A 13789-nucleotide genomic window follows, 5' to 3' on the forward strand; every position below is an offset into this window, starting at 1 on the left:
CCTAACAATGGAGCTGGCAGCCCCGCGGGGCTCTCCCTGCATGTCCTGCCACACAGCCCTGATGCAAGCTGGTGCCAGGTGAGCTCTGTGAGGTCATGCAGGCCCTGGCAGAGCCAGCCTGTCCTGGCTGAAGAATGCTGGTGAGGGGGCACATAGCCTCAGCTCCACCTGGCACATCAGGTTCTAGGTGGGGGTGGGAAGACTCGATCGGCTACAGACCTAAAGGTTGATGGTTTGAGCCCACCCAGGGGCCTACAGGAAGCACAGCCAGGTACTCCTCAGAGGTTGGGAGGGGGGCTTTGCCATGTGGTCAGGGCCTGGAGAAGGACCTTGGCAAGCGGAGGGGTGGCGAGAAAGAGGGCAGCCCTGGGCAAGATGGACCGACACTGGCTGCAGCATGGCGCAGGGTCGGCCGGTTGCTGAAGGCACCTGACAATAGGAGCCGGCTCTCTGGTTCCGAGAAGAGTTTTTAACCCACTGTCAACAGGTCAGTTCTGACTTGGCAGCCCTACAGGCCCCTGGGATGGTTGCTGGGTTTGTCTGTTTGGTTCCGACTCACAGCGACCCGTGAGCAAGAGAACGGAGCACTGCCCACGGCTGCGCCGGCCCCACACTTGTTCCTCCGCCTGAACTGTCCCTTGGTGCAGCGCTGTGTCCATCCAGTGTCAAAGGCCTTCCTTTCTGTCGCTGCCTCTCCACTGTACCAAGCACGATGTCCTTCTCCAGGGACTGCTCGCTCCTGACAACGTGCCCACTACCTCAGCGCCCTGTGTCAGGACAGGGAGACTGCCCCTGTGGATTTCCATGGCTGTGGATCTTTAAAAAGGCTGATGGCACGGGGAGCTGCAGCCAGATCCAACCTTCCAGTTAGTGGCCAAGTGCTTCACTGCTGTGCCACCAGGGTGCCTGCATACATATTACAGCCCCGGAACCTGGGTTAGGACGGTGGGTGGGTGGGTGGGGACACGCCTCTGAAGAAAGTCCAGGCGGCCTGCTCCCATTGAGCTGACCTGGAGCTCGGCTCCGGCCTGTCCCGCAGGCCCAGGGCAGTGGACTGGGCCATAGGGGCGTGGGGGGCCGGAGGTAGGTTGACTTGTTGGTGGGCTCTGGCCTCTGTCTCCCCAAGAGCCCCTGAGGCCCATTCCCACTGATGTCTGACAGTCCCACTCAAGGACACACACTAGGCAGGGAGGGGTGGCAGGAGGGAAGGCCCAGGCACATCTGGTCCACCGTGGGGGGCGTGGCCAGCTGGGAAAATGAAGGCGAGAGTCAGGGGGGTGAGGTGTGTGATGGCGCCTGGCAGAGCCGGCGCATCTGCCCATGTCCAAATTATGATTCAGAACACAGCACGCGGCATTCACACGGCTCCCCTGGCGCGGGCGAGGCGCTCAGGCGCAGCTTTGTAGGGAAAATCACTCTTTTAAAAATCAGAGCCTGTGTGGGTGCCGCTTAATTAATCGTTTACTTTCTACAGCAGTTGGGAAACAAACAAGTGTGGGGAGCAGCGAGAGACTGCTGGAAATTTCCCAAACTCGCCCACAGCCCCTCCATGGCACAGCGGCTAGGAGCTCCGCTGAGGACTCAGTACGTGCATGGTTGAGGGGCAGGGATGTAGCCCGCTGTGAGGACTGCAACCCAGCCCGGTCTTTCCAGTGCCCTCCCAGGCATGTGAGAATGGGCACATTGGCATGGCAGTGCTGGAGCAGAGTACGGAAAGCTCCCTCTCTGCCAGAGAACTATCTCGGGAGCAGAACAGCCAGCGTGCTCCTGAGAGGCAAGGGTGGCGAAACTGTGCCCCACGTACTTTGGACATGTTGTCAGACCCCCAAACTGGGCCAAGGAACACATGGTGACCCCCACACCCACCTGCAGCCCAAGACACAGGGTAAGCCCCAAAGCACAGCCTCACCGTGAGTCATAGAAAGACCGGACCAGACCAACACCTCATGAAGGTGCACAGTCACACACACGACACAATCACTCACATTCACACCCATGTGTACTTATTCACACACTCATTCACATGCACACCCTCAGTCACTTACTCGTTCCCATGTACTTTCCTCGTTCACACTCATCTACACACGCACATGTACTCCTTCACATTCACACACTTCACACTCATTCACTCATCTACACATACCCCCAGGGAGATGCTCAGTGTCCCCAGCAGAGGCATGGGTACAGGAAGCGTGGCGTGGCCTGCCCCTCCCCTCCCCACGGCCGCTGATTATCCATGCAGGCCCCGCTGCAGCAGGACAGTGGTCCCTCCGTGTCTGCTGCCCCTGCTGCTGCAGAACAGAGGCCCGTCTGTGTCTGCTCTCCCCATTGCTGCCGTTGAGGTGTATGAAGAGGATGAACCTAGTAACATGGACGCATACACGTGAAAACCGTGTTTTGTTCGGTATTTCACCCTCTTCCCGTTGTTAGCGGCCCCTGCAGGTCCCTGTGCAGATGGGGAAACTGAGGGCCGGAGAGTGGAGAGCCGCCCCCCCCCAACTTGGGGTTGGGGGTGTGGCAACTGAACCCCTCCCAAACCCCCAAGGGCGAAGGTACCAGAGTCCCAGCACAGGGAACTAAGATGTTCAAAGAGGCCCTCATGGTGCCCCCTCACCCCGCCCAAAGCAAAGGGCTCCCTAACTTCAGGAGGGCCCCGAACACTGTGAAACCTGCCACCCTGGATGACTTTTTATTAATAAGCCCCTGGTTTAGCAGGGCTCACTCCATGTCCTGTGGGTTGTGACAAATGTCTCCTGATCTGCGTCTCCCTGCAAACACTGCTCCCCGATCTCCCATCTCACCCTGCTGCCCCCTGGGCCCTGGAGGCCCCTGCTCCCTCCACATCCCTGCACCCTGCTGCCCCTGAACCCCATTCCCAGGCCCCCAGCTCACCCAGTCCCCTCCCTTCACCCCTGCTCCCCTTCACCCTGGTCACTGGTCACCAGAGCTGGGTGATGCCTGGTCTTCTCCTTCCTAGACTGCCCTGCAGTTGGGCCCTGTAGCAGTCATCTCCCCCATGCCACCCCCTACTCTCTGTGGCCCGACAGCAGGGGCCGGAGGTGAGTCTGTCCCAGGGACCCATTAAGTTAAAGGAAAAGCAAGAGCCTGGTCATATCCTGCAGCCCCCATGAGCCTCGGGGTGCCCTCCACCCTGGGGCACGCAGGGTGGCCTCTCTGAGGCGCACCCTGGGAGCAGTCTCCAGCAGCAGGTCACAGGACCCGTGGGTCACACCACAGTCACTGCTGACCCCAAGATTCCATGCCAACCCGGGATGGGGCAGTGTTGCTCACAGGATAGTGGGGGCCGAGACCACACAGAAGACCTTGGAAGAAAGGTCAAGTTTGGTATTCTGATGGGGTAAGGCCATTCGGTGACTCCCCTCCCCCCAGTGTGTCCGTTTTGCTCTGTGCTAATGATGAGCACCTCATTCAGAGAAGGTTCCATGAGCATCTTCAGATTCGGGGGTGGGGGGGAGTAACAGGCACAGCCCGAGCTAGCAGCCCCATTCAGGCCCCCCTGACCCCAGTCAGGCACACACAGGCTCCAGGCCTAAGCCCCTCTGAGAACCACACACTGACATCCAAAGGCCTCAGAACACACAAGCCTCGCTGAGCCCCCAGAACTCGGGGTCTGTGGGCACTAGTCCTCCAAGTTCAGTGCTCAGGACAGCACCACGTACAGAGTCCAAGGGCCCACCCCGAGTGTGCCTCAGCCAATGGGCAAGCAACTCTGTGTCCTGCATCCACTCAGCGGAACATGAGGAGGCCTTCGCTGTCGGTGGCCGTAGCAGCCATGGGTGCTCGGAGCACCGCAAGTGCAGAGCATGAACCTAGGACAGTTGAAGTCATCCACGATGAAAAGGGCCACGCCCAGAGAGACGTCCGAAGCTGAGCAGAGATGGACTGGAGCCAGCCACTGTGTGGGCCAGTCGGATGGCCCAGAATGCAGGGAAGGGGTCCCTGGAGGGATGGTACTGCATGGACTGTCAGAAGGAGCTTCATAGAGTACAAGGCGTCCAGTGCCAGGGCAGCACCACACACGCGTGCTGCCGGGCTCTGAGACCACTCGTGAACGCAGAGCAGAGAAGGCAGAAAGGAAGACGTGCTGAGCGAAGAGCCCAACAGGGAAATCAGAGGATGCCCCCCAAAGGTCACGTCATGATGACACACACAGGAGCGTGGAGCTAGAAAACCAGAGGAGAAGGACACGCCGAAGAGCAGAGGGGAAGCTCCAGGCCACACGTTGTAACATGGAAGGGCCACTGGGCGATGCTGGAAGCATAGGAAGATCATAGAAGAGAGACGGAGACGCAGAATCTCTCTTCACTCAGTCGTGTCAGGAGGCAGCATGAGAGCAAGGGGCAATGGACCAAGCTGCACTGAAAGCCCCAGGCGTGAACAAGGCTCCAGGATCGGACGGGACACCGAGGGAAGTGCTCCGGAAAGCAGGGGCAGTGCTGGACGCACTCACGCACCTGCGCCAGGGAATTTGGAAGACATGGCCAATTACCTGGAAGAGGTCATTATTTGTGCCCACGTCAAAGAAATGACCCAAGAGAATGCCCAAATTTTAGAGCAACCTCATTAAACATGCAAGCAGAATTCTGTTTCAGTCCATCCAACAGCAGTGCAGCAGCTGCCAGAGACTTAGTCTGGACTCGGGAGAGGACGTGGAAGAAGGGATGTCATAGCTGATGTCAGACGGGTCTTGGCGAAAAGCAGAGAGTACCAGAAAGATGTTTCTTCGTGTTTCCCTGATGTGGCAAAGGCCCTTTAAACAACAGCAACTGTGGATAACATTGTGAGCATGGGGATTCAGAATAGCCCCCGTGCTCGAGTGGAAGCTGTCCGTGGATCGAGAGGCAGCTGTAGGAACAGAAGGAGGGCTCGCTGCACGGTGTGAAATCAGGGGAGGTGCGTGTCAGGGCTGCACCCGCTCCCCATGCTTGTCCAATCTGCACACTGAGCAAGTGGTCAGAGGAATTAGACTCTGAAGAAGAGTGCGGCATCAGGATGGGAGGAAGGCTCATGAACAAGCTGCAGTACACAGACGACACAGCCTTGCCTGCTGACGGTGAGGAGGACTTGAAGCCCGTGCTGATGAAGATACGCCCCACTGTCAGAAAGACCCAAATGCTCACCGCTGGACCCACAGGGACCAGATCACAGTGACAGGACCCACAGTCAACACTCAGGGAAGCAGCCGTCCAAGGACCAAACAGCGCATTGCAAATCTGCCACCCGAAACCTCCTGGAAGTGTTCGAAAGCAAGGATGTCCTTCGGAGGACCCAGGTGCCCTGGCTCAAGCCACGCACGTTCCCTCAGCCCCCGTGGGCACAGGAAACTGGGCTGCAAGTAAGAGAAAGCGAGGAGGGTGGGTGGCGGGAGTCAGGTGCCGGCAGCGGAGGACACTGAGCACCGCAGGCAGGCCCAGAAGAATGGACGGGGCTGTGGGGAGGAAGGACGTCACGCCAGGTGCTCCATAGAAGCGACGATGGGAAGACTTTGTCTCGCGTACCTCGGATGTGTGGTCAGGAGGGACGAGTCCTCTGGAGAAGGACATCGTGCCTGGTATGGAAGAGGGGCAGTGAGGTAGAGGAGGGCCCTGGAGGTAATGGGTCCACGCAGAGGCTGCAGTCATGGGCTCGGGCACCAATTGTGCAGATGGCACCTGCCTGGGACCCATTTCATCCTGGGCTCCAGGTGGCATCTACTACCACCGCCCACCAGCATCAAGGGCAATGGGGTCCCTGGGCTCCCCGAAGGCCTCCTGGGGAGCACTCCATGAACAACCAGATGATGGGCAGCAGATGGAAGCAGTTCAGGCCAAGACCCATCCCCGGCTGCAACTCTAACGTCACTGATCTGGGATGTGGGGATGGGTCACTCCCCCACCCCCGCCTCCAGGAACGCACCAGCTCCCACACAGGCGGGCTGGGGAAGGAGGGGGGCACTATTTTAAGATCTCTCCGAGCCAGGGTGAGGAGAAACTAATTAAATTATTGTAATTTTCTATGCAAATGGGGGGGTCATGCCACAGGAATGCAAATTAAGAAGGGACTGGCCTAGCACCTCAAAGCATGTTGGAAGTTCTCCATCCCTGTCCCCTCTCTCCCTCCCCCTAGCCTGCTTCTCTCTCTCTCTCTCTCTCTCTCTCTCTCTCTCTCTCTCTCTCTCTCTCTCTCTGTGTGTGTGTGTGTGTGTGTGTGTGTCTGTCTGTCTGTCTCTCTCTCTCTCTCCTTCTCTCTCCCTCCCTCTCTCCTCTGTTTCTCTCTGGGTGGGCTCCAGGGGGAAGGCTTCCTTCCTTCCTCCCTTTGTCCCTCTCTCCCTCCATGTCCATTCCCCCTACTTCTCGTGGACCCCCCCCCCTGCCCTCAGGGCTACTGCTCTTTCTGGTGGTCCAGTGGACCTGAGCTAAGCCCCACCTCATCTGGCATCCTCTTCTGCCCCCTCGCCCTCTCAGACCCTTCGCCCCACTCCCATGTCCCTGTGTACAGAGAGGCTCTTTTGGGGACATGCCAGCCCCATGCCCCCATCCTCATCCTAAGGAGGGGCCCCACGTGCGTCCAGGGCCCCCGCTCCTGTGGAAGCAGGGTGGGGGCGTCCTCAGAGTCCTGCTTCCTGCCCTCCAGAGAGTGGGCGCAGGTTGGCTGGGGAGCCGCTGGCCCCCCAAAGCTGAGCACAAGCCAAACAGTGAGTGTCCCAGCTGCACGGCAGAGGGCGGCGGGCAAGCCCACAAAGCCCCCATTCTTCTGAGCCCGCAGCCCAGACAGAGGGCGATTGACAAGCTCCTCGGGGTCTGTCCCAAAGCCGGAAACGGCCCCGGACCCTCTGTGACTGCAGCTTATTTTCTGACCCCTCAGCCTGCACTTGGGTCCCAGCCCCCAGCCTTGGACAGACTCCAACCTCTCCACCACAAGGCACCCACTGCTCTAGGCGGGCCACCGCAGGCAGGGAGTCGGGTGGCACAGAGAATAGCTTCCAGGAACCGGTGTGGCCACAGGCCGGCCAGATGGCCACTATCCAGGCACAGGTGTGTGTAGAAAGGATACTGGGCTTCCTCTGAGCTGGCCTCATGGGGAATGTTCTCGGGAATTTTCCAGAATGGCAGGAGCCACCTTTGCCTTCATCCCCTGGTGCCCACCATGGAACACACACACACAGTGGGTCCAAGGCAGTGGTCCTGCACCCGACCAGGCCCTGTGCCACCTTCAGGAGGGGATGGTGCGAGCCCCTATCTTAGCCGCTGTGGGCTAGAGCTGCCTCCCCTCACCCCCAGGGGCTCAGACAGTGTTCCCTGTGCTCCCCAGCATCCCTCTCGCTGGCTGCTCTCTGCAAGTGGACACCAGGCCTTTCTTCCACGTCTCTTAGCCTGGACACTCTGCTGAAACCCAGCACGGGTGGGAATGGGGTCCTGTGCAAAGGCTGCCCTGCCAGGAGTCTCCACAGCCTTGGCCTCTCATCCACACTGCCCAGGGAGGCCTCGGGTGAGGGTGGAGGCTAGGGCAGTGGCCCCTTGGTGGGAGGGGCCCGAGTCACAGATTGTGGTCTGCTGACTTCACCTCTCTCCACTGGCCCCTCCCCTGAGCGGAATTTGTGACATGGTAAATCAGTCACCATCCAGCTGCCAGGCCAAGGACTCCCCTGCTCAGGGGATGGCCAGAGCACCTGTGGGCAGCACTCACTGGACACTGACACCTTGTCCCGGTTGGTGCTCTCTGAGCCCCTCCAGGGTCCAGCCACCGCTCAGACACACACACAGAACTGCTCTGTGACCTGGGCCCCAGGGCTCGGGGCCCCCGACGTCCTGCAGGAGGCTGTGAGGGAGCTGAGGACACTCATTCACCCACAAGGCTCCCACGAGGGGGACGCAAGAGGAGGGTGAGAGGACATTGGGGTCTGTGCACCCCAGGGCCTGAGGGCTTGGCCAGAGGGCAGAGGACAGGTCAACACAGAGGCCAGTGCACCCTCACCACACAGTTGGTGTCCCCAGAAGGCCATATGGCAATTCTAACCCTGGAACCTGTGAACAGACCCCGGGGGAGGGGCAGGATAGAAACCTGGGGTAGCTGCCAACACCAGACCCCTGGCATTAGGCCCCATGGGAGCCGATGTCTCCCAGCCCTCCCCTCCCTCACCCCGCTCTGACCTCCCAGCCTCCTCCAGATGTCATTCTAGTCACCACATCGCTCCCGGCCTCTCCAGGGTGGCTACCACACAGCCCCTGAGGGGAAACGCCAACAAGACTACTATCCTTCTTGCCCTTGGGACCCCATGAGGGGCCGGTGCTGGTGCTCAGAGAAGGGCTTCAGAAACGGCCTGTCTGGGTGTAGCAGCCGGGACAGAGTGGGCCGAATCCCCTCTGCCTCAGGCACCCTCAACCCTGAGGTCCAGCAGAGCGCAGGAGTGGGGAACAAGCAGGCAGAGAAAGATTTCCCGAGACAGAGATGCGGAGAGAGGCAGAGAGAGATAGGCGGGGAGACAGGAGGGAGAGGCAGTGGCCCAGGCTCTGTCTGAGGACAGCCAGCAGGTGGAGCTGGCCAGGTCCAGGTCCCACAACACCATGAGGGAGTCGGCTGAAGTGATTTCACAGACACAGTAAACTGAGGCTTCAGGACACGGCCCGCTGGGCATCTGGGACCCAGAATCACATCAGGGGACTGAGACATGTCCCCTAACTCAATGCCCCATGCTGGATGAGTCCACAGTGAAGTCCACACCTTGTACATCTCACGTCCATGGGGGAATGGGGACACTACAAGCAGTCCCTTCCAGAGCTCTGCATGCCCCAAACAGGCCACCAACCCTTATCCTTTTAAACCCGACCCTCGCCGACAGCCCTCTGTGTCCCTCTGGCCACCACCGATGCGCACAGCATTGGGCAATGGGCAGCCTGTCTCAGCTCACGGGCCCCTGGGCAGGGTGGCCTGTCCTCTCAGTCACCCTGTGACTTTTGCTTCAAAATCCCGTATTTCTTCCAGGAGGTGGGGGGTGGGGGAAGTCTGAGTCGGGGAGGTCAGGGGTGGAAGTGGGAGGGAGTGCCTGTGTGAGGCCCTCTGAGCCTAGAAGCCCACCCAGGTTGTGCAGGCCTGGGAGAGGAGGGACCATCACAGGCACGGAGACATCACAGGGCATCTCGGTGCTGGGCTACACCTCTGCAGGGCAGGGCCTCAGCACAGCCAGCGACCTCTGGGCTCCAGGAGGCCTCTGTGTGCCCTGAGTGCCCTTCCAGAGGATGGGGGACCAACATGGTGCCCCCTCTCCCCACCCCAGAGCACCTCTATGGGACCAATGCACTGGAGCAGCAAGCACAGACCCTGAGCACCCTCTCTGCAAGTGTCCGCCTTCCCAACCACTGCACCTTCTGAAGGGCCATGGTACCCACCAATTCCCTCCTTGGAGCCCCCCAAGCAGAGGAAATACCCCCTAACTACTCAGCTCAGGCCTTCCTGGCCCTGGAGCCAACACCCACCTGACCCTTCACAAGCCCACCCTCCCCCAGCCAGCCTTGCCACTGCTGCCCAGGAGCTCCCCACAGCCCTCTCACGCCCCATTAGAGGGATGGGATCAGGCTGAATGTGCCTCCTGCAGGGTGCAGGTGCACACATCACCTATCATCCCTCCACAGGGTGAAATGACACACTGCGGGGAGGAGAGGCTGCTGGACCAGGAACCCCTGGGGGGTTTGAGGGAGGGGGGACTCCTGTTTGTCCCATCCAGAGAACACAGGGTCAGGCCCCCAAGGCCACTGTGCACCCTGGGGTCTGACACCTTCTCAGATGGGGGGAGGGCTAGAGCACCTTCAGAGCTTCCCGGCTGTACCTAGCTGGCCCATACCCTCCTCTGGTAGGAATCTCTCCTTCCCTCCCCCTCTCCCAGTTACAGCCTCTCCAAGAGCACCCAGAGGGGCTGGATGAGGGAGGGGCATAGCACCCCAGCCAGCCCCTCCAAACCCTGGTCCAGAACTTTGGGGAGCTGTGGCCACCAAGAAAGGTGAGGGTCAGCGGCTGAGGGAGACCCAGTGGGTGGCGGGGAGAAGGCAAGGGCCACCAGGTTTGAATCTCTCACCCAGTGCAGCACCCTGGGGCATCGCCATTCGGGGACCCACAGCTGCCCATGCATTCCCTGGCCACAGCCCTTCATCCAGCCGGGCACCATTCAGAGGCGGCCTGTTGGGGCTGCCCACAGGCCGCCTTCTGTGACCACAGCCAGAGATGTAGGCGGGTCCCTTCTTGGGGGCTTCCCTGCCTTGGGGGACAGCCGCCAAGGACAGGCAGGCTGAGGGGAGGGCGGACCGCGGCTGCCTGGCCTGCTCTGCTGGGAGGCCCCTGCACAAGTGGCCTGCTGGAGGGGTGGCCAGCGTCCAGCTGGCGCCATGCCAGAGGGGCCGGGAAGATGGGGAGACAGCGGGGAGTTTGTGGCGTGCTGGGGGTACCGAGCAAGGGGGGGAGAGCATCCAGAGGCTTCGGGACCCACGACCGGGGCCAGGGAATTGGAGGGGGGTGGAGCGAGAACCCTGGCTCCTAGAATCCATCGCGGAAGAGCTAAAGAGAAGTTCCCGAGAGACCAGGCTGAGGAGGGTCCCGGGCCTCCAAACCGCGAACGTGGCGCCGAGCAGACTAGGCGGAGTCTGGGGCGCACGAAGGAGTTAGGGGAGTCCCGGCGAGAACCCATGACGCCGGGGCCTCCAGGGTCCTCCCTGTAACCTGAAACCCCGAGGTCAGCGGGGCGCCCCCAAGCGGCTCCGGTCCAGGAATCCGGCCGCCCCCGAGGAGCGGCGCTCACCCACCTGGGGACGCCCCGTGCCTCCCCCGCCCCGAGCCCGGAAGGGGCGCCTAGGAGGCCGCTGTTTCCCGAAGTGGCCGGGGACTCCCGGGGTGACCTCGGGGTCCCGGAAGTGGAGCGCGCGGACTTACGCTGCTGTCCTCGCCGGTCCAGTGCACCATCGCCTGATTGTGCGTCGCGTCCCCCTTGAGCACGAAGGACGAGCTGACCAGCGAGACCTGCGCCCGCGAAGCCGCCCCCGGCCCCGGCGCCGCCCTCGCCAGGCGTCCCCGGCCCGCAGAGGGGCCCGCGGTCGGATCGGGCGCGAGCGCGGGCGAGCGGCGGGCGAGGCGCGCGCGGGGCTCCGGGGCGCGGGGGTCGAGGGAGCGCCCTGCCGCCCCGCCAGCGACCAGCAGCAGCAGCAGCGGCAGCAACCCGGGCGGCCGGCGGCTCAGGGGACACGGCGGCGGCCCGGGACGCGGGGCGCCCGCGGCCGGGCCCTGCGGGGCGCGCGGGGGTCCCCGGGGCGCCATGGTCGCCGAGGGCGGCGGCGGCGGGGAGAAGGCGAGCGGAGGGCGCCTGGGAGCGCGAGCGAGCGCGCAGCGCGCAGAGAAAGGAGCGGGCGCGGAGGGCGGGAGGAGGGGACACGGCAGCACGGCCGCCGCCAGGCACGCACTGCCATCTGCCGGCCGGCCGCGCCAGCACCCGCCCCGGGCCCGGGGCCCCCGCCCACGCAGGGCACAGGTCCCCACCTAGCCATGGTGCTCCGGGCACCGTCTGCCCGCACCCCGCACCCTGGGGGCAAAGGTCTCCCCACCCATCCAGATCTATGGGTACAGGTTCAGCCGCCTAACTGCTTCTTCCAGGACCCTGCTCCCTCTGCACCAGCCAGGTCCCCCAGAGTGCACCTGCCAGGTCCCTAATCCCCCCACCCCTCAGAGTGCAGGGTCTGGTGAGGTGCAGCCCACAGTCAGGTGCCTGAGAAAAAGGACAGAGACCCAGCTCCAAGACAGAGTCAGCCCCACACCACTGCCCACATTGTCCTCCCCCCTCCCCCAGAGCCTCACCCACAGCTAGCATTCCCCCCTCCCCCACCAACCTCATCCCAGCTGGGTCTCTGAGAGGCAGTGAGACAGACGGAGGAGAGATAGGGCAGAAAGAGACACAGAAATAGAGATAGAAGGGGCAGGAAATAGAGATGGGGGCGAGATACAGAGACACAGAGAAGGGCAGGAGAGAGATTAGAGGGCTGTGGGGAGACAGAGAAGGGGAGGGAGAAACAGAGACAGAAGGCATAAGAGACTGGGAGAGGGAGAGGCAAAGATAGAGGAGGGAGAGAGACACAGAGACAAACAAGAAGACGGAGTGGGAAGGACAGGCAGGGACAGCAGAGTCTCTGACACTGGACAGGACCAAAGAGCAGCCTATCTTGGAGAAGCCCCTCCACCACTCAACCCCACCCAGCATGGAGAACCCTCTGCCCCTGCATGCTCCCAGCACCCCCACCCCCAACTGACCAGACTGCAGGGGATACAGGATGAAGGGGATGGGAGGTGGACATGGACGCACGCACACTCACCAGGCAGAGACCCCCAACACACAGGCTGGTCGGCCTGTGGCCCCTCTCCAGCTGTGAGATGGGCATCCCCAGGGCCTGGACACACTCTGTAGGTCACCACCAGGCTGGGGACAAGGTCTCAGCCCCACATCACAGAGCGACTCCCTGGGCCTGCCCTTTGAGCTCCCCCACCTGGCCGCTGGACCCTAGACCACTTCCTGTCTGAGCTCCCTCGTTGTGTTGGTCTGGGAACACTAGAGAAACAAATCCACAGAAACTCGTATGTATAAGAGAGAGTTTTATATAAAGGGTGAGTGTACATTAAGAAAGCATCCCAACCCAGTACTCCCAAGCCCACAAGTCCAACATTAGCCCATATGTCCGACACCAATCCACAAAGTCCTCCTCCATCTCACAAAACATGAGCAATGACACCAACTGCAGGAGGAAAACCTATTCAGTGAATGTGTGAGCATCTCAGCACTGGCAGGGGTCCCCACAAGGCTGCTCCAGCACCCAGGGCTGCATCAGGGTAGGTCCATGTGGCTTCTCGGGGATGTCTCACAAGAAGTGAGCCTTGCCAACTGAAGCAGGGAACTCGCTAAGGCAGCTGCACCTTGGTCCAACCATCAGAAAGCAAGAGACCCAAGAACCAGAAAGGTGAGTCTCACCAAGCCATTTATCTCTTTGCTGCCCTTCAATTAACCCCATATGTGTTTATCAGCCAGATTGGCACAATAAATCTTAAACTCTCTCATCTGTCCTGGCCTCCAGTTCCCAGACCACACCCCTGCTGTGATCCAGGAGCACACCTGCCTCCTGCCTGCACGCATGGTCGCAGAGTCAGGGAAGCTCCCCCTGAGGCTGGTTCCATTTACCTTCCCACCTGGGAAAGGAGTCCTGGGGACACCAAGGTTAGAGTAACTGCTTGTGGGAGACAGAAAAGCTCTTCCCAGGTTGTCCCCTCTAATATCTGCCAAATCTAGGGCACTGAAGGTTATCAGCCATCTGGAGCAAGCAGACCCCATAGTCTGAGTGGGGCCCACTCACCACTGATGCAGATCAAGGGTGAGAGCCCAAAGACTGAGGTCAAGCCAATGCAGGGAGGACCAAGATCAAGCTGCTGTCTTGACTCTAGAGTCCACCCCTCTTGTCACATGTGTGTCCCTAGTGCCTCCCCTTCCTACTGTGCGTGCACCCCTCACTCGTCCCCCTCCCCGCCCTCCTGCTGCACGTGTGTCTATGGTACAACCTGGCTGCTGAGATACTGGTCATCCTGGAGGTGAGCAATCGCCTGTTTTATCTTATCTGATATCTCTTTAATTTTCCCGCTCAATGACACAACTGCCCCCTGGACCCATTCGACTGTGGGGGCTGGTGCCCCACAATGGCTGCCGGCTCAGAGGTCAGTGCCTGAGCCTGCAGCCTCTTAGAGGGAAAAAGACGAGGCCGGCTGCTCCTGTGAC

At 61.0% G+C, this 13789-nt stretch overlaps 1 protein-coding gene across 2 annotated transcripts in view; it reads right to left on the reverse strand.

Moving 5' to 3' along the window:
* SORCS2 (sortilin related VPS10 domain containing receptor 2) overlaps positions 1-11347 on the reverse strand; it is a 179215-nt gene extending 167868 nt beyond the window's left edge. The window contains exon 1 of one of the 2 annotated variants that reach the window (XM_075544654.1): positions 10918-11347. In XM_075544654.1, the coding sequence (XP_075400769.1) occupies positions 10918-11298 (381 nt within the window). In that variant the 5' untranslated portion in view covers positions 11299-11347. The remainder of the gene's footprint in view (positions 1-10917) is intronic. The other variant, XM_075544655.1, reaches the window with a different exon arrangement.
* Between the last annotated feature and the right edge of the window lie 2442 nt (positions 11348-13789).

This window comes from Tenrec ecaudatus, chromosome 3, assembly GCF_050624435.1.
Source record: "Tenrec ecaudatus isolate mTenEca1 chromosome 3, mTenEca1.hap1, whole genome shotgun sequence".
Classification (NCBI taxonomy): domain Eukaryota; kingdom Metazoa; phylum Chordata; class Mammalia; order Afrosoricida; family Tenrecidae; genus Tenrec; species Tenrec ecaudatus.